Raw genomic sequence first — 26311 nt, forward strand, 5'->3', positions numbered from 1 at the left:
GAACAAGTTCTCTGCAAAAACAAACAACAAAAATCATAACAAAAATAAGCCAACTATTTCTGACTTCAAACCTAATATAAAACTTGTTGTTGTTGTTGTTGTGGGCATTAAAGCTTTTGGAGAGCAACAAACAGTTATTCCCACATTTGTTGGCCATTTCACAAACAGTTGCAACGCGACAACGTGAGCGAACGGTTTGATAGCGATTCCTCCGCACAGGAAATTAAAATACGGCGGCAAAAATTTTATTTAAATAAATTTTTTTTTGAAAACGAATAACGAAGTTAAAAACAAAAATATATTAAAAAATATAAAAAAAAAAATTCTTAGAATGAAATTTTAAACATAAATTTTTAAAAATTTTATGCTTAATAAGCAATTAATTAAAAACAAATTGCATAAAAAAGTTATAAAAAATTTATGATGGATGTTTAACTCTATAAGCTTAGTGAAGAATTACAAAAACGTTTCTTAATTCAAGCGTTAACTTCGTATTAACGACTTTTGATTTTGTGGCCAAAACCGATTTTAAAAATAAAATTTCATTAAAGCGCATGCGTAAGGACGGGACGTGTTGCTGGAACGTTTTCATTTATTTGTTTTTACAATAAAATACAATTCCTCCGGCTTTTTTTTTTTTTTTTTTTTGTTTAACTGGCGACACCATACTAACTTAAATACTATAATAAAAGTCTATATTGTGTTTGGCATACGTTCGTTCATTGCCTTTAAATATACGATTTCTTGGATTTCTTCTACGAACTGTGTATGGTGGCTTTTCCTGCTTTCTGAATTCCTAACGACATGATCATGATCGACAACCAAGTCATTGGTTTCTTTTTCTCGTTTTTTATTCAATAACAAAAATAATGAATATGAGAATGAAAAGTGCATATTATAATATAGAAAAAGTAAAATAATAAAAATAGAAAAATAAAAAAAAAAAAAAAAATTAATAAGGCATTCAACACCCTGTTGCAAGTAAAGCCTTCATCCGTGTTTTAAAATACAGTGTTAAAATTTTATTGAAAAAAAAAAAAAAGAAATTGAAAATTATAAAATTATATTCATCAAATAAGAAAGAAAATTATATAGAAAAATCCATGAAAAATTAAAAAAATTAAATAAAGAAAAAATCTTCAAAAAGTGTTGAAAGAAAAAAATTCTAAAAATTTTCCTAAAACAAGAAATAAATAATTCTTTATAAAAAATAATTCTCCATAAAATTAAAATATTTTTTAAGAAATGTGATCAAGTTGTAAGATTAAGGATATGATTTTAACTACAAAAGAAAATGTTTAATTGGTAAATTGCTAATTATTACAAAAAAAAAAAAAAAATTAAGAAATATTTGAAATTGTTAAGAAAAAGTTTTGAAACAAAATTATCGAATTATAAGAAAATTGAAAAAAATTTCCGAAATAATTTCAAATCAGTTCTAGTTTGTTTCCAGTTATGTTGTAGTTTAGTTCTAGTCTAATTCTACATCAGTTCTAGTACAATTCTAGTTCAGTTCTAGATCAGTTCTAGTTCAGTTCTAATTCAGTTCTAGTTCCGTTCTAGTTTAGTTCTAGTTCAATTCTAGTTCAGTTCTAGTTCAGTTCTAGTTCAGTTCTAGTTCAGTTCTAGTTCAGTTCTAGTTCAGTTCTAGTTCAGTTCTAGTTCAGTTCTAGTTCAGTTCTAGTTCAGTTCTAGTTCAGTTCTAGTTCAGTTCTAGTTCAGTTCTAGTTCTAGTTCAGTTCTAGTTCAGTTCTAGTTCAGTTCTAGTTCAGTTCTAGTTCAGTTCTAGTTCAGTTCTAGTTCAGTTCTAGTTCAGTTCTCGTTCTGTTCTAGTTCAGTTCTAGTTCAGTTCTAGTTCAGTTCTAGTTCAGTTCTAGTTCAGTTCTAGTTCAGTTCTAGTTCAGTTCTAGTTCAGTTCTAGTTCAGTTCTAGTTCAGTTCTAGTTCAGTTCTAGTTCAGTTCTAGTTCAGTTCTAGTTCAGTTCTAGTTCAGTTCTAGTTCAGTTCTAGTTCAGTTCTAGTTCATTCAGTTCTATTTCAGTTCTAGTTCAGTTCTAGTTCAAAAAAAAAATTAAGAAATATTTGAAATTGTTAAGAAAAAGTTTTGAAACAAAATTATCGAATTATAAGAAAATTGAAAAAAATTTCCGAAATAATTTCAAATCAGTTCTAGTTTGTTTCCAGTTATGTTGTAGTTTAGTTCTAGTCTAATTCTACATCAGTTCTAGTTCAGTTCTAGATCAGTTCTAGTTCAGTTCTAATTCAGTTCTAGTTCCGTTCTAGTTAGTTCTAGTTCAATTCTAGTTCAGTTCTAGTTCAGTTCTAGTTCAGTTCTAGTTCAGTTCTAGTTCAGTTCTAGTTCAGTTCTAGTTCTAGTTCAGTTCTAGTTCAGTTCTAGTTCAGTTCTAGTTCAGTTCTAGTTCAGTTCTAGTTCTAGTTCAGTTCTAGTTCAGTTCTAGTTCAGTTCTAGTTCAGTTCTAGTTCAGTTCCAGTTCAGTTCTAGTTCAGTTCTAGTTCAGTTCTAGTTCAGTTCTAGTTCTGTTCTAGTTCAGTTCTAGTTCAGTTCTAGTTCAGTTCTAGTTCAGTTCTAGTTCAGTTCTAGTTCCGTTCTAGTTTAGTTCTAGTTCAATTCTAGTTCAGTTCTAGTTCAGTTCTAGTTCAGTTCTAGTTCAGTTCTAGTTCAGTTCTAGTTCAGTTCTAGTTCAGTTCTAGTTCAGTTCTAGTTCAGTTCTAGTTCAGTTCTAGTTCAGTTCAGTTCTAGTTCAGTTCTAGTTCAGTTCTAGTTCAGTTCTAGTTCAGTTCTAGTTCAGTTCTAGTTCAGTTCTAGTTCAGTTCTAGTTCAGTTCTAGTTCAGTTCTAGTTCAGTTCTAGTTCAGCTCTAGTTCAGTTCTAGTTCAGTTCTAGTTCAGTTCTAGTTCAGTTCTAGTTCAGTTCTAGTTCAGTTCTAGTTCAGTTCTAGTTCAGTTCAGTTCTAGTTCAGTTCTAGTTCAGTTCTAGTTCAGTTCTAGTTCAGTTCTAGTTCAGTTCTAGTTAGTTCAGTTCTAGTTCAGTTCTAGTTCAGTTCTAGTTCAGTTCTAGTTCAGTTCTAGTTCAGTTCTAGTTCAGTTCTAGTTCAGTTCTAGTTCAGTTCTAGTTCAGTTCTAGTTCAGTTCTAGTTCAGTTCTAGTTCAGTTCTAGTTCAGTTCTAGTTCAGTTCTAGTTCAGTTCTAGTTCAGTTCTAGTTCAGTTCTATTTCAGTTCTAGTTCAGTTCTAGTTCAGTTCTAGTTCAGTTCTATTTCAGTTCTAGGTTAGTTCTAGCTCAGTTCTATTTCAGTTCTAGTTCAGTTCTAGTTCAGTTCTAGTTCAGTTCTAGTTCAGTTCTAGTTGAGTTCTAGTTCAGTTCTAGTTCAGTTCTAGTTCAGTTCTAGTTCAGTTCTAGTTCAGTTCTAGTTCAGTTCTAGTTCAGTTCTAGTTCAGTTCTAGTTCAGTTCTAGTTCAGTTCTAGTTCAGTTCTAGTTCAGTTCTAGTTCAGTTCTAGTTCAGTTTTAGTTCAGTTTTAGTTCAGTTCTAGTTCAGTTTTAGTTCAGTTCTAGTTCAGTTCTACTTCAGTTCTAGTTCAGTTCTAGTTCAGTTCTAGTTCAGTTCTAGTTCAGTTCTGTTCTAGTTCTGTTCTAGTTCTGTTCTAGTTCAGTTCTAGTTCAGTTCTAGTTCAGTTCTAGTTCAGTTTTAGTTCAGTTCTAGTTCAGTTCTAGTTCAGTTCTAGTTCAGTTCTAGTTCAGTTCTAGTTCAGTTCTAGTTCAGTTCTAGTTCAGTTCTAGTTCAGTTCTAGTTCAGTTCTAGTTCAGTTCTAGTTCAGTTCTAGTTCAGTTCTAGTTCAGTTCTAGTTCAGTTCTAGTTCAGTTCTAGTTCAGTTCTAGTTCAGTTCTAGTTCAGTTCTAGTTCAGTTCTAGTTCAGTTTTAGTTCAGTTCTAGTTCAGTTCAGCCCTAGTTCAATGCTGGTTCCATACATCGTTCATCAAATCCACAATTTTTAAAACGCCATTTACTATTTGCCTTTAAGTGTTTTTCTGAAAACTCTTTAAAAATCAAATATTTTATAAAATTCCTAATTGTTTTAATCGAAAGTTTTTTTGTCAACCAAAAAAATATTTCACAGTTAAACCATAAATTAATAAAATTTGACATTTATTTAAAATTATCTAATACAAAACGCAAAAAAACTCATAAAAGTAAAGGAACCTCACTCTATTTCTTAGGAAATCTAAATTTAAAACACAATGAAATCAGAAATAAAAATACAACAAAAAACCAAACTTATCGATTTCAAATATATTTTTTTGTGTCTTAAAGCCGACCAAATAAAAAAAAAACTAACACAGTAAACAGTCATTCCCTTTTTTGGGGTTTTTAAACATAAGAAAAGACAACAGGAGGCGCCATAATCTGACATTTAAAATCAAGTTCAATAATTTTTTGTTTGCTCCTTTCTCTATCTGATCTTGGCCTTTTTTAATTGGGTCAAGTTGGAAAGAAAGAAAAAAATCGAAAGCCCATGTGCTTTAAGCTAAAGGAGAAAGATTTGTTGGGCCAGACATTTAATTGGATTTGCCGCCTTTTAATTAAATTTTAAGGATTTCTTCTGCTTGGTTGAATGGTTAGTTTTTTGAGTAGAGTATAGTTAATTCCTTTTCTTTGTGCTTGTTCTAAATTTTGAAATAATGAAAATTAAAGATTGTGAAAGAAGAAGACATGTCGGACCATCAGCGAGCAGCTGCACTTGTTGCAAATCCAAAAATCCAAGTTGATTAATTAAGTTGAAACCCAGCAAAGTTTTTTATTGGCGAAGATAATTCAAGAATAAAAGTTTAGAAATAGAACTTTAGAAAAAGCTTTAAGTAAACGTTTTGGAAAGAGCTTTAATGAAGCTTTCAGTAAAAGTTTTAAATCAAGCATTAAATAAAGTTTTTGGGAGAACATTTAAGTGAAGCTTTTAGAGAAAGCTGCTGGAAAGTGAAGTTTTTGGAAAAAGCTTTAAGTTAGAACTTTTAGTTAAAGCATTCAATAAAGCTTCTAGCTACAGCCATAAAAAACATTTTGTAAGAGCTTTTAGTAAAAGCTTTGGATTCAGTTTTTAATAACAACTTTAAATAAAGCTTTAAGTAAAACTAATAACTTTAGAAAAAGCTTTAAGTAAAACTTAAGGTAGATATAGATGCTTTTAATAAAGCTTTTAGTAATAGGTTTCAATAAAGCTTTTAGTGAAAGTTTTAATAAAGCTTTAAGTGAAAGTTTTAAAAAGTTTTGCTAAAAGCTTTTATTAAAAGTTTTATAAAAAGCTCTTGCTAAAAGCTTTATTAAAAGCTTTTACTAAAAGTTTTATAAAAAGCTCTTGCTAAAAGCTTTATTAAAAGCTTTTACTAAAAACTTTATTAAAAGCTTGTAATAAAGCTTCTGGCAAGAGCTTTTTATAAAACTTTTAGTAAAAGCTTTTAGCAAATCTTTTGAATTAAGGTTTCAATAAAGCTTTCAGCAAAAGTTTTTATAAAGCTTTTAAAAACGCTTTTAGTAAAGGTGTTTAAGAAAGCTTTTAGTAAAAGCTTTTAAAGAAGTTTGTAGTAAAAACTTTTAATAAAGCTTTTAGTAAAAGTTTTTATTAAAGCTTTTAGTAAAAGCTTTTAATAAAGCTTTTTATAAAACTTTTAGTGAAGGCTTTCAATAAAGCTTTTAGCAAATCTTTTGAAATAAGCTTTCAATAAAGCTTTCAGTAAAAGTTTTAATAAAGCTTTTAAAAACGCTTTTAGTAAAGGTGTTTAATAAAGCTTTTAGTAAAAGCTTTTTAAGAAGCTCTTAATAAAGTTTTAGTAAAACTTTTTAATTAAGCTTTTAGTGAAGGTTTTCAATAAAGCTTTTAGCAAATCATTTGAATTTAGGTTTCAATAAAGCTTTCAGTAAAAGCTTTTAATAAAAGCTTTTTTATTTCGATTTTTTTTACTAAAACCAAATGTTTTACTGGGTTATGTTGAACATTTCTGTTAAATCTTTACCACCTGCTCTCATTTAAACAAATTAAGCAATTTTTTTTCTTCTGTCTTATAAAATATTTAACAAACAAATATTTACTGATCGTGAAAGAACTTGAGAAATCGTTGTGAGTAGTTTTTTCCTTATCAACGATGGTAAATAAAAATTTACATGTAAAAAAAATCTGTTAAAAGAATTCTTATAAGACAAATGACATTTACCTCAAAATAATGACAAGATAAAGATAAACAAATAATAATTATACCCTACCATGGGCATTAAAAATTCTTTAGATAAAAAATCTTAAAAACTTATTCTAAATAAGTCAAAAAAAGCTTTAATTACAAAGAAGTTTTCTTAATTTAATAGGTTTCTATTTTTATATTTATTATACATTTTTACGATTATTTTATTGTTTCTACTCAGTTTTTTTTGGCAAAAAGTCTTTACCGACTTTTAAAATTTGTTAATTTTTTTGCAATTTAATAATTTTTTTCATCTGTGGTTTTTATGGTTTGTCATTCTTTGTTTTTATTATTTAAATATAAAAATTTCGATTAAACAATAATTTAGCTTTGAAATGAAGACTATAAAATATAAATAACAGTTTTTTATTTTATTTCGGCAAACAAAAAAGTCGCTAAACTTTACTTTGATGTGTTAAAACGACTCTAATACTTTAAATGTCTAAATTTATGGAACATTAAACTTCTGGTTAAAGTTTTAAGTAACAAAAAACTAAAACTACTTCCTAATAAAAATTTTGTAGATCAATAAATTTTAAAGATAATAAGTTGTGAAATCTTAAGTTTAATATTATCGGAAAGCTTTTTCTCTTAGCTTAATGCTTTAGCTAAAAGTTATAACAAAAACTTTATCTAAACTTAACTTTAATCTTTGTAAATCGTTAAAGCAAAAAGAGCTTTATCTAGACTAGACTGAATACTTTGTCCATCAAGCAACAAAAAAAACTTTTCTTAAACACAACTTCAAAGTGTTTTCTTTATAACTTACCAAAAGCTTTTTCTAAGAGCACTACTCAAAGTTTATTCTAAATGCTTTATTTAAAGCTTTTTCTAAAAGCTTTATTTAAAGCTTTTTCTAAAAGCTTTATTTAAAGCTTTTTCTAAAAGCTTTATTTAAAGCTTTTTCTAAATGCTTTATTTAAGGCTTTTTCTAAAAGCTTCATTAAATGCTTTTTCTGAAAGCTTTATTCAAAGCTTTTTCTGAAAGCTTTATTCAAAGCTTTTTCTAAAAGCTTTTTTTAAATATATTTCCAAAAGCTATATGGAGAGCTTTTTTCTAAGAGCCTTATTTAATGTTGTTTCTAGAATTTAAACTTTTTCAAAAAACCTTATTTTAAAGCTTTATTTAAAGCTTTTTCTAATGTCTGTATTTAAAGCATTTTACAAAAACACTATTTTATTATTTCTACAAAAGCTTTATTTAAAGCTTTTGGAAAAAAATAATACAAAAGGTTTAAATATTTTCTAAAAATTTTATTGTTATATTTTCCTTTGCACAAAATCTTATTGAAAACTTTATTAAAAAAAACCTTATTTAAAAATGTTTCTAAAAGCTTTATTTTAATATTATCATAATAGCTTTTTGAAGAACTTTCTTTTTCTACGATCTTTCTAGAAAGATTTTTTAAATAATTTTTCCAAAATATTTTTAAAATGTTTTCCCTATAAAAGGTTTTTAAAGTCCTATTAAAAGTTTTATTCTAAAAGGTCCAACTAAAACTACTACTGGAAGCCCTACTTAAAGTTTACAGAAATTTATAGGTTTTCTAAAATTCTTCCAAAAAGCTAATTCTAAAAAAAAACATTAAAAAAGCTTTATTTAAATCTTTAAGCTCTTTCTAAAAGCTCTTTTAATAAAAGCACTATATTTATTAAAAGCTAACAATTTGTCTATGAGCTTTAGAAAACAATTTGTTTAATAAGTTTAATTAAAACTTTTTCCCAAATTGTTATTAAAAGTATTTCCTGAAAGCTCTGTTTTTAAAAGCTTCATTTGATGTTTAATTCAAAACGTTTCTTAAGTTTTTTTTTATAAATTTTTAATTTAAACTAAAAAAAACCTTTTTTCAATAGTTTCAAAAAAACTTTAAAGCTTTTTTCAAAAACTTAATTAAAAGCTTTTTGTAAAAGCTTAAATAAGCGCTTTTTCAAAAAGCTTAATTAAAAGCTTTTTGTAAAAGACTAATTAAAAAATTTGTCTAAAAGCTACATTAAAAGCTTATTGTAAAAGCATAATAAAAAGCTTTTTGTAAAGGCTTAATTAAAAGCTTTTTGTTAAAGCTAAATGAAAAGCTTTGTAAAAGCATTTGTAAAAGCTTAATTAAACGATTTTTGTAAAAGCTTAATTAAAAACTTTTTGTAAAAGCTGAGTTAAAAGCTTTTTGTAAAAGCTTAATTAAAAGCTTTCTGTTAAAGCGTAATTAAAATCTTTTTGTAAAAGTTTAATTAAAAGCTTTTTAATAGCATTTGTAAAAGTTTAAGTAAAAGTTTTTATAAAAGCTTAATTAAAAGTTTTTTGTAAAAGCTTTTTTAAAAGTTAAAGCTTAATTAAATGCTTTTTGTAAAAGTTAAAGTTAAAAGTTTTTTGTAAAAGCTTTCTGTTAAAGCTTAATTAAAATCTTTTTGTAAAAGTTTAAATAAAAGCTTTTATAAAAGCTTAATTAAAAGTTTTTTGTAAAAGCTTTTTTAAAAGTTATTATAAAAGCTTAATTAAATGCTTTTTGAAAAAGTTTTTATAAAAGCTTAATTAAAAGTTTTTTGTAAAAGCTAAATTAAAAGTTTTTTTGTAAAAGCTTTATTAAAAGCTTCTTTAAAAGTTATTATAAAAGCTTAATTAAATTTTTTTTATAAAAAACTTAATTAAAAGCTTTTTTAAAAGCTATTATAAAAGCTTAATTAAATGCTTTTTTAAAAGTTGTTATAAAATTTTAATTAAATGCTTTTTGTAAAAGTTTTTGTAAAAGCTCAATTAAAAGTTTTTTGTAAAAGCTTAATTAAAAGCTTTTTGTAACAGTTTAAGTAAAAGTTTTTATAAAAGCTTAATTAGAAATTTTCCGTAAAAGTTTTAATTTAAAGATTTTTGTAAAAACTTTTTTTAATCTTTATTTAAAGCTTTTTTCAAATGTTTAATTCGTTTAATCTAAAAGCTTTCTTAATGTAATTTTTTTCAAAACTTCACGCCAGACTTTTCGTTTCCGTAATAAATAGAAAATAAAAGCTTTTTTGTAGTAGTACTTTGATGAGTTAAAAATTTCCTAAGAAAGCTTTTGATTTTAAAAATTTTATTTACTTTATTTTATGATTTCATTTGAAGTCCATTAACCTTTATTACTTAAATAAAATATGCCTAATTTAACTATATATTAGTTAAAATTTTCAGTAATTAAACAAAAAGCTTTACAAAGAAACAAAAAAACTAAAACTCATTTCCTTTCAATTATTTTTACATTTAAACAAATTAGTTATTTAAACAATAAAGTTGAAATTAGTAACAAAAAAAAAAAAATAAGTGAAATAAACATAAATTTAAAACAAAATGTAATTCTTGGAAAAAAAATTTAAAGAAACAAAAAACGTTTAAAATAACAAAATATAGAAGAAAAAAAAAAGCTTAATAATAGTTAAAGTAAAAACAAATACACAAATTTGAGCTCTCAGGAAACAGCAATGACCCCTAAACAAAATTTAAAAAAAACATTGTAGGGGGATAAAAAAAACTGAAAAAAAACTTGAAGATGATGGTGCTGATCAGCAGCTAGAAGAATGATCTTGACAAAGATGAGTTTTTTTTTTGGTAGAGAAAAGCTTAAAGTTTTTTTGAAATTATGCGTGTATGTATGGGTCTTTTAGCATTAGTATTTGGAAAAAAACGTGATGTAATAAATTGTTAAAGATTTTTTGTTGTTGTTTTGCTATTCAGAATTGCCCTGAAGGTTGTGGCCAAAATAATACACAAATGTTTACTTTTCAAACAAATGCTGACTTTAACAAAAAAGTAATTTTTTTGTGGTCATAAAAAAAATCTAGTTCTTTTTTTGTGTCTGCTAAACCAAAGTATGATTCAAAACCCTCAACGAAAAATAAAAGTAAAATTAATAAATTGTTATTACCATTTTTATTTCTGTGAGTGTAATTTAACACACTTTAAGACACACAACACACATATATTGAAACTCAACTAAAAGTAGTTTAACAAAAATTTTCTTTTGAAATTTGGCGGCAAACTTGGTGTTTCTTCTGCTGCTTCTTCTTCTTCTATGTTGTTTTGTTTAAACATTTGATCTTTTTAGTTTTATTTATTTCGTTTTTATTTTTTTTTTTTTTGGTTAGATTTTTTTTATTTCAAGTTTAATTTCTATAAAAAGAGTTTTGTATTTAAACATTTTTATCCATTTACTCGTGCAGTCAGTCTGTGAATGAGTAAACATTTCGTTGATTTGATGGATGTTTTGTTGCCTTTTTTCATGTTTTTATCTGTTTTGTTTTCTTTTTTTTTTTGTTGTTTTGCCAATAAAAAATCTCAAATTACTCTCAAACATATACATTCATACCTAAATAAACATTTAATTTATTTATATCTATTTTTTTTTACACATTTTATGTAAAATCTTAAGAAATCATTTGTTATCAAAATGATTTATTTAATCAAAAACAAAAAAATATTTTTTTGGAGCAATAAAAGTGATTCTTTTTTTTAATATAAAAAACAACTCTTGTCTGATTCCTATTCAATCTGTACTCTACTGTGATCTTTATTCTTCTCTGATCACTACATTTATCCGATTACCACTGTATACTGATCTCTACTCTATATCGATCTCCAGTATACTCCGATCTTTATTTGATTTCGATCTGTAATCTATTTAGTGCTCTAGTCTACATCGGTCTCTACTCTATATCGATCTCCAGTTTACTCCGATCTTTACATGATTTCGATCTGTAATCCATTTAGACCTCTAATCTACCACGATCACCTCTGCACACTGATCTCTACTCTATATCGATCTCCAGTTTACTCCGATCTTTACTTGATTTCGATCTGTAATCTATTTAGTCCTCTACTCTAATCCGATCATTTCTGTACACTGATCTCTACATCGATCTCCAGTTTATTCCGATCTTTACTTGATTTCGATCTGTTTAATAATCTACTCTTCCAGATCATCTCCGTCCACTGATCTCTACTATATATCGATTTCCAGTATAACTAGATCTTTACTTGATTTCGATCTGTAATCTATAAACTCCGATCATCTCTGTCCAATGATCTCTACTCTATATCGATCTCTAGTATACTCCGATCTTCACATGATTTCGTTCTGTAATCTATTTAGTCCTCTACTCTACTCCGATCATCTCTGCACACTGATCTCTACTCTATTTCGATCTATACTCCGATTTTTATTTGGTTTTGATCTGTATTCTATTTAGTCCTCTACTCTATATAGATCTCCAGTATACTCCGATTTTAGGTTTCAATTTTTTTCATTTTCACCTGACTCTCTTATCTTTACATCATCTCGCGAACATCTCTGTACAATGATGTCGACAGTAATTTTTACTCTACAACGATCTTTACTCAACTACGATCTCTTCTTAATAGTAGGATATGGTTACTACTAGCATCTATTGTATATTACGATCGTTGCTTCGATTTCTATTTTATTTAATTTTAAGCGGACTCTCTGATCTTTATACCAATTTCTACTTTAATGCGATCTTTAGCGATTATTAACTGATCGTTTCAGTACACTGATCTTGACTATTTACACAACTACGATCTCTTCTTCAAACAGATCTTTACTCTGATAGCTACTCTACTAGAATATCCAATTTATTACGATCTTTACAACTTTGATCAACTCCGATCTCTACTTTACTTGGATATCCATTCTAGTATGATCTCTAGTCTATTGCCATCTTAACCATCCGATTCTTACTCCACTTTACCCCAATTGCTATTTTGTTATGATCTTTATTCTATTCCTATCATTATCTGATCGTCACTCTTTAATGAGGTGTAACTATTCCGATCACTACACTAAATAGTACGATCTCTATGACTCTGATCTTTTCTCTACTCTTCTCCGACCACGAAATGCTAAAAGCTTTTTTAATTTGCCTAAAAAAAACAAACAAATCCTTAAAGTTATTAAAAAAGCGTTTACGTTCAATACATAGAGTACCAACTAGTCGACCCCTAACTGCTGTCATACATAAATATTTTCACAACTTGTTTTTCTCAAATCAAAATCAAATTTTTCTTAATTATTTTTTAGTTAATGTTCCGACTCTTTCAATCTCAGTTTTTATCTGTGTTTTTTTTTTGTTTGTGATTTGTGTGTTGGAGTTTGTTAAAACACTGTTTATAATAATTAACCAAAAATTAGTCATGGTTATCATTAAACCATAAAAATAAAAATTTCAATTTATATGCCACCAATTGGTTTCATAAAAAAAATGTGAAATAAAAATACCAAAAACTAACGCAATAATCTGATCTTTGGACGAAATAAACGAAAAGCCAAATCCATTAAGGTTGGCACAATTTAATTGAAATTTTTATAAGAAACAATTTTAAGAACTGAGCGGAGATCTTTGATTAGTTAAAATTTTAAAAGATAATGAAAAAGATTTTAAATAAAAGTAGTTTTTACTCAAGATGCTTAATGTAAATTGCATAAAAATTTGTGTAATTTAAGATCTCACAAAAAATTTAGGAAAGTTTTTATATAAAAACGCTTAATGAAAGCTTTTATGAAAAAATTCTTAATAAAAAGCTTTGCCAAAGTTTTAGTATATAGATTTGCGATATTTTTTATAAAAAACGTTTATTAAAGCTTATATAGAAAGCTTTATGAAAGCTTTTTTAAAATGCTATAGGAAAGCTTTTAATAAATTACTATATGAAAGCTTTTATTACAAAGCTTTATGAACGCTTTTAGTAAAAGGCTTTATAAGAGCTTTTATTAAAAAGATTGATGAAACTTTTTATTAAAAAACTTTATGGAAGCTTTTATTACAAAGCTTTATGAAAGCTTTTATTAAAAAGCTTTATGTAAGCTTTTGTAAACAAGCTTTATAAAAGCTTTTATTAAAAAACTTTACTACAGCTTTTATTAAAAAGCTTTATGAAAGTTTTTAGTAAAAAGATTTATGAAAGCTTTTAATAAAAACGTTGATGAAAGCTTTTATTAAAAAGCTTCATGAATGCTTTTATTAAAAAGCTTTATGAAAGCTTTTATTAAAAAGCTTTATGAAAGCTTTTATTAAAAAGCTTTATGAAAGCTTTTATTAAAAAGCTTTATGAAAGCTTTTATTAAAAAGCTTTATGAAAGCTTTTATTAAAAAGCTTTATGTAAGCTTTTATTAAAAAGCTTTATGAAAGCTTTTATTAAAAAGCTTTATGAAAGCTTTTATTAAAAAGCTTTATGAAAGCTTTTATTAAAAAGCTTTATGAAAGCTTTTATTAAAAAGCTTTATGAAAGCTTTTATTAAAAAGCTTTATGAAAGCTTTTATTAAAAAGCTTTATGAAAGCTTTTATTAAAAGCTTTATGAAAGCTTTTATTAAAAAGCTTTATATGAAAGCTTTTATTAAAGAGCTTTATGAAAACTTTTATTAAAGAGCTTTATGAAAACTTTTATTAAAGAGCTTTGCGAAAGCTTTTATAAAAAAAAAACGTTGTAAAATATTTTATAAAATAAACTTTAGTATCCAATTGCCTCATTTGTGCTAAAAAGCTCTATGATTAAAACATTCCCGTTTAATAGTTCTTAATTGTTTAAAATTACCTTCAAAAGCCTATAGGCCTTCTGTCAACCCGGTTTCTTATAATTTCTGTTATTTTCAAAATCAAAACTAACAATTATTTATCATTTATTTAATTTATTGATTAGTTTATACAAAAAAAACTCAAAACTGTATAATTAAAAAATTGAAATCAAACAAAGCTGGCGGTCTCTCATCATAGATTGATTTTGTTGATTAAAAAACATTGTTTCAAATCTTAAGATTACAAAACTTGATTGATCTTATGAGAAAATTATGTTTAATAAAACAAATATTGTTAAAAGCTTTCAATATTGATGATCTTTGCCAATGACTACAGCTAAAAGTTGAGAAGAGAAGCTTTATGTATAAAATGTTTTAATAATTTATAAGAGAAAATTGTAGCTTTCAATCAATTAAATGAAAGTTTAACAACAACTTTTAATCTTTTTAATCAATGAATGTATTTAAAAAAAATAACAACAACAAAACCAGTCAGCAAGAACAGGCCGGTAAAACATTTAACCATAATTACTATTAATAATTTGTTGTTAAAATATATAAACAAACATTAAATCTAAGAAAAATCTTTACCGATGATCAACAGAGAAGAGTAATCATGTTTTTAGTTTAAAGTTTTTTTTTACTTTATAGATTAAATATTCTCTTGGACAGACATTTTGACAGTTAGTGCATTGCATGTAAGATCGTCACATCAGTAAGTCTCAGAAGCTTTTTGGTTGACTTCTTTTTTTTTAAATGCAAGTCAACTGAAATTTTCTCACACTATCGGTTTTAGAATTTGTTGTTCTTTCAATACTGTTTAATTTTTGCTGAGGTTTTGTTTTTATAAATACCCTACAATAGCCATTGTTAGACACTTTGAATGAAGAATGTCTTTCTATTATATAGACTGGACTAGAGGCAATAATCTGGACTATTGTCTGGAATATAGTCCGGACTATAGTTTGGACCAAAATCTGGGCTATAGTCAATATTATAGTATGGATATACTCTGGACGATAATCTAACGTCCAGACTATAATTTGGTCTGTAGTCTGGACTATAGTCCATAGTTAAGTCTATAGTCTGGGGTACAGTCATGATTATAGTCTGGAATATAGTCTTGTCAATAATCAGGTCTATAGTCAGGTTTATACTCTGGTCTACAGTAAGTTCTATACTCTGGCCTGTAGACTAGTTTATAGTCTGGACTATAGTCTTGTCTAAAGTCTGGTCTACAGTCTTATATATAGTCTGAAAGTTTGTTCAAAGTTTGGTATACAGTCTTATCTATAGTCTTGTCTATAGTCTAATCAGTAGTCTTGTCTATGTCTGGATTATAGTCCGGTCTATGGTGTTGCCTATAGTCTGGAGTATAATCTGCTCTATAGTCTGAACTATAGTATGGAATATAATCTGGTCTATAGTCTTGCCTATATTCTAGTTTATAATATATAGTTTGAACTATTAAACTGTCTAAAGTCTATACAGACTGGGTTATTGTCTGGTCTATAGTCTGGCCTATAAATTTGTCTATAGTTTGGATTGGCCTGGTCTGTAATCTATAGTTTGGACTACAATTTTGTCTACAATATTGACTATAGTCTAGTCTATAGACTGAACTATAGTCTTGTCTATAGTCTGGACTATAGCCTTGTCTGTAGTCTGGACTATAGCTTTGTCTATAGTCTGGACTATAGTTTTGTCTATAGCCTGGCCTATAGTCTTGTCTATAGTCTGGACTAAAGTCTTGTCTATAGTCTGGACTATAGTCTTGTTTATAATCTGGACTATAGTCTTGTCTATAGTCTGGACTAAAGGCTTGTCTATAGTATTGTCTATAGCCTGGACTATAGTTTTGTCTATAGTCTGGACTATAGTCTTGTTTATAGTCTGGACTAAAGGCTTGTCTATAGTATTGTCTATAGCCTGGACTATAGTTTTGTCTATAGTCTTGTTTATAGTCTGGACTATTGGCTGGTCTATAGTCTGGACTATAGTCTTGTCTATAGTCTGGACTATTGGCTTGTCTATAGTATGGACTATAATCTTGTCTATAGTCTAGACTATTGGCTTATATATAGTCTGGACTATAGTCTTGTCTATAGTCTGGACTATAGTCTTGTCTATAGTCTGGACTATAGTCTTGTCTATTGTCTGGACTATAGTCTTGTCTATAGTCTGGACTATAGTCTTGTATATAGCCTATAGTCTTGTCTTTAGTCTGGACTATTGGCTTGTCTATAGTCTGGACTATAGTCTTGTCTATAGTCTGGACTATTAGCTTGTCTATAGACTGGACTATATTCTTGTCTATAGTCTGGACTATAGCTTTGTCTATAGTTTGGACTATAGTCTTGTCTATGGTCTGGACTATAGCTTTGTCTATAGGTCTGTAGTCTGTCCTATAGTCTTGTCTGTAGTCTGGTTATATAATCTTCACTATAGTCTGGTCTTTAGTATGATATACATATAGTCAGGTCTACAATCATGATCGTATAAGCTTATCTGATATCGGAACCGATCCTGTTAAAGTTCTGGTCTCTATCTTGTTCTATAGCCTGGTCTGTAGTTTGTTCTATATAGTCTATTCTGCACAAACATTTCTCATATACAGTATCTCATTGTCTCTTTTGCCTGTTGAAAACTTTTCTTTTTTTGTGTCTGCTGTCTGTCTGTCTCAGCTGCTGAAAAATGTATATTTTGTTTTTTCTGTTCGCAAGTAATTATGGTGTCAAGTGAAGTTAACAAGACATTCAATTGCAAGAATAATTTACAAAGAATTTACATTTACAAATTTGTTGATGTAATTTTTGTGTTATTTACCTTGAATACGAGAATCTAAATAATTCAAGTCATTATTTTAACAAGTTTTATATTAAGATCAATCTTTCTAAATCTTACAAAAATTTTTAAAACTAATTTCAGCCAAAAAAAAAAATCTTAATTCATAAAAATTTTTCTGTTTTAACAATTTAATTAAAAGTGACAATTCCAGTTAATTAGTGACAGTGGCCATAACATATCATATTTCATAATCTTTTGGACCACAAAAGAAAAACAGAAGACACATTGTAAATTCTTCTTAAATATCAGATTTCTGCGGCTAACAAGAAAATTAATTTTGGACGCTTCTTTTTTATTTTAAATCTCTGAAAAACAAATGTTTAGTGGGTTTAAGACCACGAATCGCTGACAAAACACAAAACAGGAAATAAATTTCGTTTTTCAAAAGAAATAAACTTTAGTTAATCTTAAATTTGTTTCACGAAAAATCAGCTTAATTTGTTTGTTTAGAAATGTTAATGTTCGAAAACAGTAAGGGGCAACTGTAACTTTTCTAAGCTTGCGAGAGAAGCAGCTATAAACAGCTAAAGTTTCTCACCAGGTTGGAGTTCTAGAGCTGTGTCTGCTTCTTAGTTTTCTTTGCTTTAACCATCCCTTCCTTTCCCTTGGCACCCGCATATAATATTTCAAAATTTGCCCACTACTGCTCTAAAGTGTTATTACTCAAACACATGCAAACCCGTGAATACCCCCTGTTGTTTGCATACAATTAAGTTGTTACATGTTTTAATTAGTATTTTATTTATGTTTTGCTCTATTGTTCAAGCAACAGCAACTCTTATTGCTGTTGCTGCTGTTTTAACTCATGTTGTTATTATTGCAATTCTTTTGAAAATGTTTACTCAACAGCTTCATAAATACTATTTTTTTCTGTAATTTTTCTTAGACCATAAACTTACGAAAATGTTCAAAAGAAATTTGGTTTTTATTTCTAAAGTTTTTTCCAGTTAATGTTGTGTATTATTTTAGCCAGGTTAAAATAATGTTAAATGTTAAACAAATAATCTTTTGATTGTTTGCTTTCAATCAGGGGTGTAATGAACATAAAGATTATAAAAAAAGTTTTTTGTACTGAAATAAAAAATCACGTAATTTTTCGTTAAACATATTTAACAATAATTTTGTAATAGTTAAGGAATTTGAACAAATTAAGGTGGTCAAAATAAGAAGAATTTCTAGTCTATAATTTGAACTATAGATTAGGCTATAGTCCAGACTATAGATTAGGCTATAGTCCAGACTATAGACCAGGATATAGTCCAGACTGTATACTAGGCTATAGTCCAGACTATAGACTAGGCTACAATCCAGACTATAGACTAGGCTATAGGCCAGACTATAGACTAGGCTATAGTCCAGACTATAGACTAGGCTACAGTCCAGACTATAGACAAGGCTATAGTCCAGACTTTAGACAAGGTTATAGTCCAGACTATAGACAAGGCTATAGTCCAGACTATAGACTAGGCTATAGTCCAGACTATAGACTAGGCTATAGTCCAGACTATAGACCAGGCTATAGTCCAGACTATAGACTAGGCTATAGTCCAGACTATAGACTAGGCTATAGTCCAGACTATAGACTAGGCTATAGTCCAGACTATAGACTAGGCTATAGTCCAGACTATAGACTAGGCTATAGTCCAGACTATAGACTAGGCTATAGTCCAGACTATAGACTAGGCTATAGTCCAGACTATAGACTAGGCTATAGTCCAGACTATAGACTAGGCTATAGTCCAGACTATAGACTAGGCTATAGTCCAGACTATAGACTAGGCTATAGTCCAGACTATAGACCAGGCTATAGTCCAGACTGTAGACTAGGCTATAGTCCAGACTATAGACTAGGCTATAGTCCAGACTATAGACCAGGCTATAGTCCAGACTGTAGACTAGGCTATAGTCCAGACTATAGACTAGGCTACAGTCCAGACTATAGACTAGGCTATAGTCCAGACTATAGACTAGGCTATAGTCCAGACTATAGACTAGGCTATAGCCCAGACTGTAGACTAGGCTATAGTCCAGACTATAGACTAGGCTATAGTCCAGACTATAGACTAGGCTATAGTCCAGACTATAGACTAGGCTATAGTCCAGACTATAGACTAGGCTATAGCCCAGACTATAGACTTGGATATAGTCCCGAATATAGACTAGGTTATAGTTCAGACTATACTTTAGGGTATAGTCCATGCTATAGTCTACACTGTAGAGTAGACTATAGTCCAGATTATAGACTAGGCAATAGTCTGGACTATAGTTTTGTCTACACTCCAGAATATAGTCTTGTCTATATATAGACTATAGACTTGTCCATATTTCAGACCATAAACTTGTCTATAGTCCAAATTATAGACTTATGCATACTCCAGACTATAATCTTGTCTATAGTCCAGACTGTAGTATTGTCTATAGTCCAGACTATAGTCTTGTCTACAGTCCAGACTATAGTCTTGTCTATAGTCTTGTCTATAGTCCAGACTATAGTTTTGTCTATAGTCCAGACTATAGTTTTGTCTATAGTCCAGACTATAGTTTTGTCTATAGTCCAGACTATAGTTTTGTCTATAGTCCAGACTATAGTTTTGTCTATAGTCCAGACTATAGTTTTGTCTATAGTCCAGACTATAGTTTTGTCTATAGTCCAGACTATAGTTTTCTCTATAGTCCAGACTATAGTTTTCTCTATAGTCCAGACTATAGTTTTGTCTATAGTCCAGACTATAGTTTTGTCTATAGTCCAGACTATAGTTTTCTCTATAGTCCAGACTATAGTTTTCTCTATAGTCCAGACTATAGTTTTGTCTATAGTCCAGACTATAGTTTTGTCTATAGTCCAGACTATAGTTTTGTCTATAGTCCAGACTATAGTTTTGTCTATAGTCCAGACTATAGTTTTGTCTATAGTCCAGACTATAGTTTTGTTTATAGTCCAGACTATAGTTTTGTCTATAGTCCAGACTATAGTTTTGTCTATAGTCCATACTATAGTTTTGTCTATAGTCCAGACTATAGTTTTGTCTATAGTCCAGACTATAGTTTTGTCTATAGACCAGACAATAGTTTTGTCTATAGACCAGACAATAGTCTTATGTATAGTCCAGACCTTAGACTTGTCTGCACTATAGACTAGTCTATATTCTGTTCTATTGTTGCTTCATGGGAAAAAAATTCTTAAAAATTTTATTATTTGTATTCTTTAATGTAATCAAATCATTAATTTAAGTCCAAAAATTCAACGCATTCTATAAGTTTTTGATTAAAGTAATTTACTTTGTTGTGTTCAGTGAAAATGTTGTTGACCATGAAACGTATATTTGTATAATTTGTTTTGTTAATAAAAATTCTTTAAATAACCGGCCACCTTAATGCGTCTAAAACGTTTAAAATTTAACGTTAGAATTGATTACACACCAAAAAAAAAAAAAAAAAGCCTAGCAATATGTATTGCAACATTTAATGAGTTTAATGCTTAAGCTAAAATAAATAAATAAAATAATTTACAAAAAAAATTAAAGTTTTTATAGAAATTCTTTAAACAAATTAAGTAAAAATTACAAAATAAACTAATTTTAAAAAAGGTGTGCCCCAGTATGTGAATAGGAATTGAAATCTTAGAAATTGCAAAATAACTAGAGTTTGAAAGTATGAAACTAATTTTGAAATCAATTAGTAAGGACAAAAACCATTTAGTTTAGTTAAGTCATTGGTTAAGTTGTTGAAGGTTGGAAAGTTCTTTGAAATTGTAGTTGTTTTGTATGGAAATCTTTTTTCCCAAACTTTTTAATTTTTCAAGTTTTATGGATTTCATATTTAAACATGTTTTGTCGGATTTAAGTGTAAATCATAATTAACCCCCTTAAGGCTTAGACACAAACCACTATTTGTTCCCAACACTTTTTTGCAAGCTCGATTTTTTTTTCTTAATAAAATGTTAAAAATATTAAGATTTTTTTGTTAAATAAATTTTTAGTTATTATTGAGTGTCGTAAAGAATTACCTTTGGTACTTCATTGCAAGGCCCACTATGTGGTCAAAGAAACTGAAAGCTAAAACTTTAGAGAACAGCGGGTGTTATGGGTTGTTTTTTTCCTAATAAAAATACTCAAGTTTTTAAATTTTTAAATAAATATTTTTTTTTTTATATGAATAAAATATTACAAAATTATAAGTTTATGAATGTGTGAAAAAGGCATCTGGGTCAACTGTTTATAATTAGAGGAACATGCAAATGTTTAAGACAAATTATTAAAGGAAAATGTATTGAACACAATGCTGTTTTCATTCAGCAGTTACCCGTGTTCCCAGTTAAAGGAAATTGTAGGAAGAGGTTTAAGAATTTAGTTATTTTTCTTTATAATGAAATTTTAAACCCTATTTTTCACTATTTTAATGTTTTTAAACTTTCCCGCTAAAATTTTAAAATCCCAGTTTTGGGAATTTTCAAAAAGTTTTTAGGAATTAAATTATTTTTCATAGATTTTTTTTTAAATGTTAAGGAATTAAAATATTTTTCTTTATAATTAAAATTTTCACTATTTTAATGTTTTTAAACTATCCCTGCTAACATTTGAAAATCCCAATTTTGGGAATTTTTGAAAAGTTTTTAGGAATTCAAATATTTTTCATTGAAATAATATTTCAAACAAGTTTTTCACTATTTTAATGCTTTTTAACTTTCTCCGTTAAAATTTCAAAATCCCTCTTTTGGGTATTTTCGAAAATTTTTTGGGAATTATAAAAATGTTCTTCATTAACTTGGAATTTTTAATGTTAATCACTTTTTCTTAACATTAAAAGTTTTTAACGGCATTTAAACTTAATCCCAGTTTAAAATTAACAATCCCGGTTTGGGATTTTTTGTAAAAAGTTTAGGAATTTTATGATTTCTCTTTAAAATGAAATTTTATTACTTTTTGTCACATTTTACGTAGTTTTAAAATTTTCCCCGCTAAAATTTTAACATCCCATTTTTGGGTATTTTCAGAAAATATTTAGGATTTATGAAATTTTTTTATTTAACATAGAGTTTTTAATGATTATTAATTTTTGTTAAAATAAAAAAGGTTTTAAAGGCATTTAAACTTAATCCCAGTTTAAAAATAACAATCCCGGTTTGGGATTTTTTGTAAAAAGTTCAGGAATTTTATAATTTTTCTTTAAAATGAAATTTTATTACTTTTTGTCACATTTTACGTAGTTTTAAAATTTTCCCCGCTAAAAATTTAAAATCCCATTTTTGGGTATTTTCAGAAAATATTTAGGAATTATGAATTTTTTTTATTTAATATAGAATTTTGAATGCTTATTACTTTTTGTTAAAATAAAAAAGGTTTTAAAGTTAATTTTATGATTTTTAGTAATTATAAGTATATTTAACATTTTTAACGGAATTCCTGGATAAATTTTAAAAATCCCACTTTTGGTAATTTTTAAAAAAATTTGGGAATTTAAATTTTTTTGGTGTTTATGAAATTTTATGTACTTTTATGAATTTTTAAATGAGATAATATGATTTATGTCTAAAAATTTCACTTCCCGTTATTTGGGGATTTTCAAAAACTTTTTGGGAATTTGATTTTTGTTGTTTTTAAAGAAGTTTTGCTTACTATAGATGATTTTTAATCAAACCTGCTCAAAAATTTACAATCCCAGTTGCTGGGGATTTTGAAATTTTGTTTTGGGAATTCAACTTTTCTTACTTTTTAAGAAGTTTTATTTAATCTTATGTATTTTTAAGCGATATTATTTGATCCCCATGTAAAAATTTTAAATCCCCAGTTTTTGGAAATTTTCAAAAAATGTTTGGGAATTACATTTTTCTTCTTTTTAATGAAAATTAGCTTACTATCCATGATTTTTATTAATACCCATGAAAAATTTACAATCCCAGTTAATGGGGGTTATGAATTTTTTTGGGAATTAAAATTTTCTGAGATTTTACATTCTTTTTGTGAATTTTTAGACGTTATAATGCGATATCTGTCGAAAAATTTTAATTCCCCGTATTTGGGCATTTTCACAAACTTTTTGTGAATTTGCTTTATGTTCATTTTAAAGATGATTTTTATACATTTTTTAAATTTTCTTTTGGAATTCAATTTTTCTTTGTATTTATGAAATTTTACATGAATTGAGTTCCCGGTATTTGGGATTTTTTTTCAAAACATTTTGGGAATTAATTTTTTTTTGTGTTTTAAGAAGTTTTACTTACTATGGATGATTTTTATTCATTTCCTTCTAAAAATTGACAATCCTAGTTTATGGGGATTTTGAAATTTATTTTGGGAATTCACATTTTTTTTGGTATTATGAAATTTTACATAGTTTTATGATAATTAAGCGATATTATGTTATTTCCGTAGAAAATTTGACTTCCCGGTTTTTGGGAATTTTTGAAAACTTTTTGGGAATTCAATTGTTATGGATTTTTAAGCGTTATAACAGGATTGAATTGAAAAATTTTAAATTCTTCAATAAATTCTTAACAATTTGCAAATATTTCTTTAAGGATTTAAAGCTAAAGAAAATTTTCAAATTAAATTTTGTTAAATTTCGTTTTTTTATATAAAATAATAGTATTTAAAACAAAACAATGTAAATAAAAATTGTAAAAAAAAAATCTAACAAAATGTCATCTACCAAAACCTCAAGTGAAAAACTACGTGAAAAGACGTTTCTAAAACATTTGCAAAAACGACGCAAAAGAAAAATTCCCCTTTTAAGGGGAATTTATCACAATAAAATGTTAAAAATCTTAGTGATACTAGTATGCTCAGTACAGCTGCTGCAACATTTAAATATCCTGCATATAACAATAGAGGCAGCGATCTCTAATCAAACTCTAACCACAAAGGTGGCAACCACAACTCCCACTATACCCTTAAAGGGTAATAAAATCAATGAAACAAATGTAAATCAATTACGCAATAAAACCATGAGACGTAGTATTAATGTAAATAGTAGTTTTAATCATCAAAATGAAATTGTACAAAATAAACCTGAACATTCAATACAAACAACAAAACGTAAGCTAAGACGTAAACCTTTAGTAGCGGGAGGAGGACGTATACAGCATAATCGTACCCATCACAACATGGGTCCGACTAGATTTAAGGGAAAACGTAGAAAGTATACAAAACCTTCTGCGACGTCCTCCTGGCAGCAACAACAACAGCAGCAGCAGCATCAACATCATAGACAAAATAATACAAATTTATTTAAACCAAAGAATTATACAACCATAAGAACTACCGCCTCCACTTCAATATCCTCCTCCACCTCTAGCAGTTATCCTTTCATGACGCAACAGCAACAACAATTCTCCTATACAAATCGTTCGTATCAGCGACAACATCAATATCAACAACAAAGTGTACAAATTCCCTCCTCAACCATACGAGTCTCCTCTACCATTGATCATCATCATGTGCAGCAGCCTTCATCGTTTGATAATTCTACTCGGTATTATCCCTCGACCAATATTAAACATTATATTGGTGTTAATTCGACCAGTGTACATGATATACCCTTTCAGCAACAAAATGTTGTTATACAGGGTAATACAGATATTGTAGTTTATCGTAATATTGGTCCTGTGCCCTGTCCTCCAGGGGTACGTTTAGTACCGCATCGTGTTTTGACTGCGACACCAGATCCACGTTTACATCGCCCAAGGGGTAAGCTTATATTTAATTAAGGGATTTATTAAGTTAAAATAAGAAAAAGCTTAGATTACTAAAATCCCAGTTCTGGGAATTTTGCGAAATAATTTTAGGAATTCTGAGACTTTTTGGACTTTATGAAATATTAACATAATTTTACAATTTCTTGAGGTTTTAACCTTAGTTAAGTGAAAAATTATTAATTTTCTAGTTAAAATTTAAAAATTCCAGTTTTGGGTATTTTTGAAATCATTTTGGGAATTGTGGGATTTGTTAATTTTCATCAAATTTCAATTAATAAAGTTATTTAACGCAAAATTTTTGCTTAAATTACATTTCCCAGTCAAAATTTCAAAACCCAGTTTTGGAAATTTTTCAAAAATATTTTGGGAATTCTAGGATTTTTTGAATTTTATGAAATTTGCAACTAGTTCTTTAATTTTTCTAAGATTTAACTTTAGTTAAGTAAAAAATTATAAATTTTCTAACAAAAATTTAAAAAATCCCAGTTTTGGGAATTTTTGAAAACATTATGGGAATTTTCGGATTTGTTAGTTTTCTTTAAATTTCAATTAAAAAAATTATTTAGAGCAATTTTTTGCCTAATTTACATTTTCCAGTCTAAATTCAAAAATCTCAGTTTTGGTGATTTTTAAAAATATTTTGGGAATTGTGGGATTTGTTAATTTTCATCAAATTTCAATTAATAAAGTTATTTAGAGCAATTTTTTTTTGCTTAATTTACATTTCCCAGTCTAAAGTCGAAAATCCCTGTTTTGGAAATTTTCAAAAATATTTTGGGAATTCTAGGATTTTTTGATTTTTATGAAATTTGCAACTAGTTTTTTAATTTTTCTAAGATTTAACCTTAGTTAAGTTAAAAATTATAAATTTTCTAACAAAATTTAAAAAATCCCAGTTTTTGGGAATTTTTGAAAACATTATGGGAATTTTCGGATTTGTTAGTTTTCTTTAAATTTCAATTAAAAAAGTTATTTAGAGCAATATTTTGCCTAATTTACATTTTCCAGTCTAAATTCAAAAATCCCGGTTTTGGAAATTTTCAAAAATATTTTGGGAATTGTGGGATTTGTTTAATTTTCTTTAAATTTCAATCAATAAAGTTATTTAGAGCAATATTTTTGCATAATTTCCATTTCCCAGTCAAAATTTCAAAATCCCGGTTTTGGAGTATTTTCAAAATTTGATGGGAATTCTGAAATTTTTTGGGTTTATGAATTTTTAAACTAGTTTTTTTATTTTTATAAGTTTTAACCTTAGTTAAGTGAAAATTCTTAATATTCTAGTTAAAATTCAAAAATCCTGTTTTTTTTTTGGGGATTTTTGAAAACATTATGGGAATTTGGGATTTGTTAGTTTCTCTTTAAATTTTAAATATAAAAGTTATTTAGAGCAATATTTTTCGCTTAATTTACATTTCCCAGTCAAAATTTAAAATACTGGTTTTGGGATTTTTTCAAAATTTTATGGAAATTCTGAAATTTTTTGGGTTTATGAATTTTAAACTAGTTTTTTAATTTTTCTAAGTTTACCTTAGTTAAGTGAAAAATTCTTAATTTTCTAGTTAAAATTCAAAAATCCTGATTTTTGGGGATTTTTGAAAACATTTTGGGAATTGTGGGATTTGTTATTTTTCTTTAAATTTTAAATACAAAAGTTATTTAGAGCAATATTTTCGCTTAATTTACATTTCCCAGTCAAAATTTCAAAATCCCGGTTTTGGAATTATTTTTACATTTTATGGGAATTCTGAAATTTTTTGGGTTTTATGAAATTGTAAACTAGTTTTTTACTTTTTTCTACGTTTTAACATTAGTTAAGTAAAAATTCTTATTTTTCTAGTTAAAATTCAAAAATCCTGGTTTTTGGCAATTTTTGAAAACATTTTGGGAATTCAGAGATTTTATAGTTTTACGAGTTTTATTAATGTTTTAACAGCAGTCAATTGAAAAATTGCTGATTTTCTATCAAAAAT

At 27.6% G+C, this 26311-nt stretch overlaps 2 protein-coding genes across 2 annotated transcripts in view; both read left to right on the forward strand.

Annotated features, from left to right (window-relative positions):
• The window catches only part of LOC119609137 (laminin subunit alpha-1-like), a 140471-nt gene extending 119767 nt beyond the window's left edge, over window positions 1-20704 (forward strand). The window contains exon 7 of the mRNA XM_037963848.1: window positions 20625-20704. Coding sequence (XP_037819776.1) covers window positions 20625-20704 — 80 coding nt within the window. The remainder of the gene's footprint in view (window positions 1-20624) is intronic.
• On the forward strand, window positions 4607-24330 carry LOC119609138 (the record flags this gene model as incomplete). Its single annotated transcript, XM_037963849.1, has 2 exons — window positions 4607-4633; window positions 23231-24330. A coding segment is annotated over exon 2 (1048 nt), but the record flags the coding sequence as incomplete, so codon positions are not given.
• Between the last annotated feature and the right edge of the window lie 1981 nt (window positions 24331-26311).

The sequence above is a fragment of the Lucilia sericata genome, unplaced genomic scaffold, assembly GCF_015586225.1.
Source record: "Lucilia sericata isolate MDLA Ls3-8-SP2 unplaced genomic scaffold, ASM1558622v1 Contig000936F_arrow, whole genome shotgun sequence".
Classification (NCBI taxonomy): Eukaryota; Metazoa; Arthropoda; class Insecta; order Diptera; family Calliphoridae; genus Lucilia; species Lucilia sericata.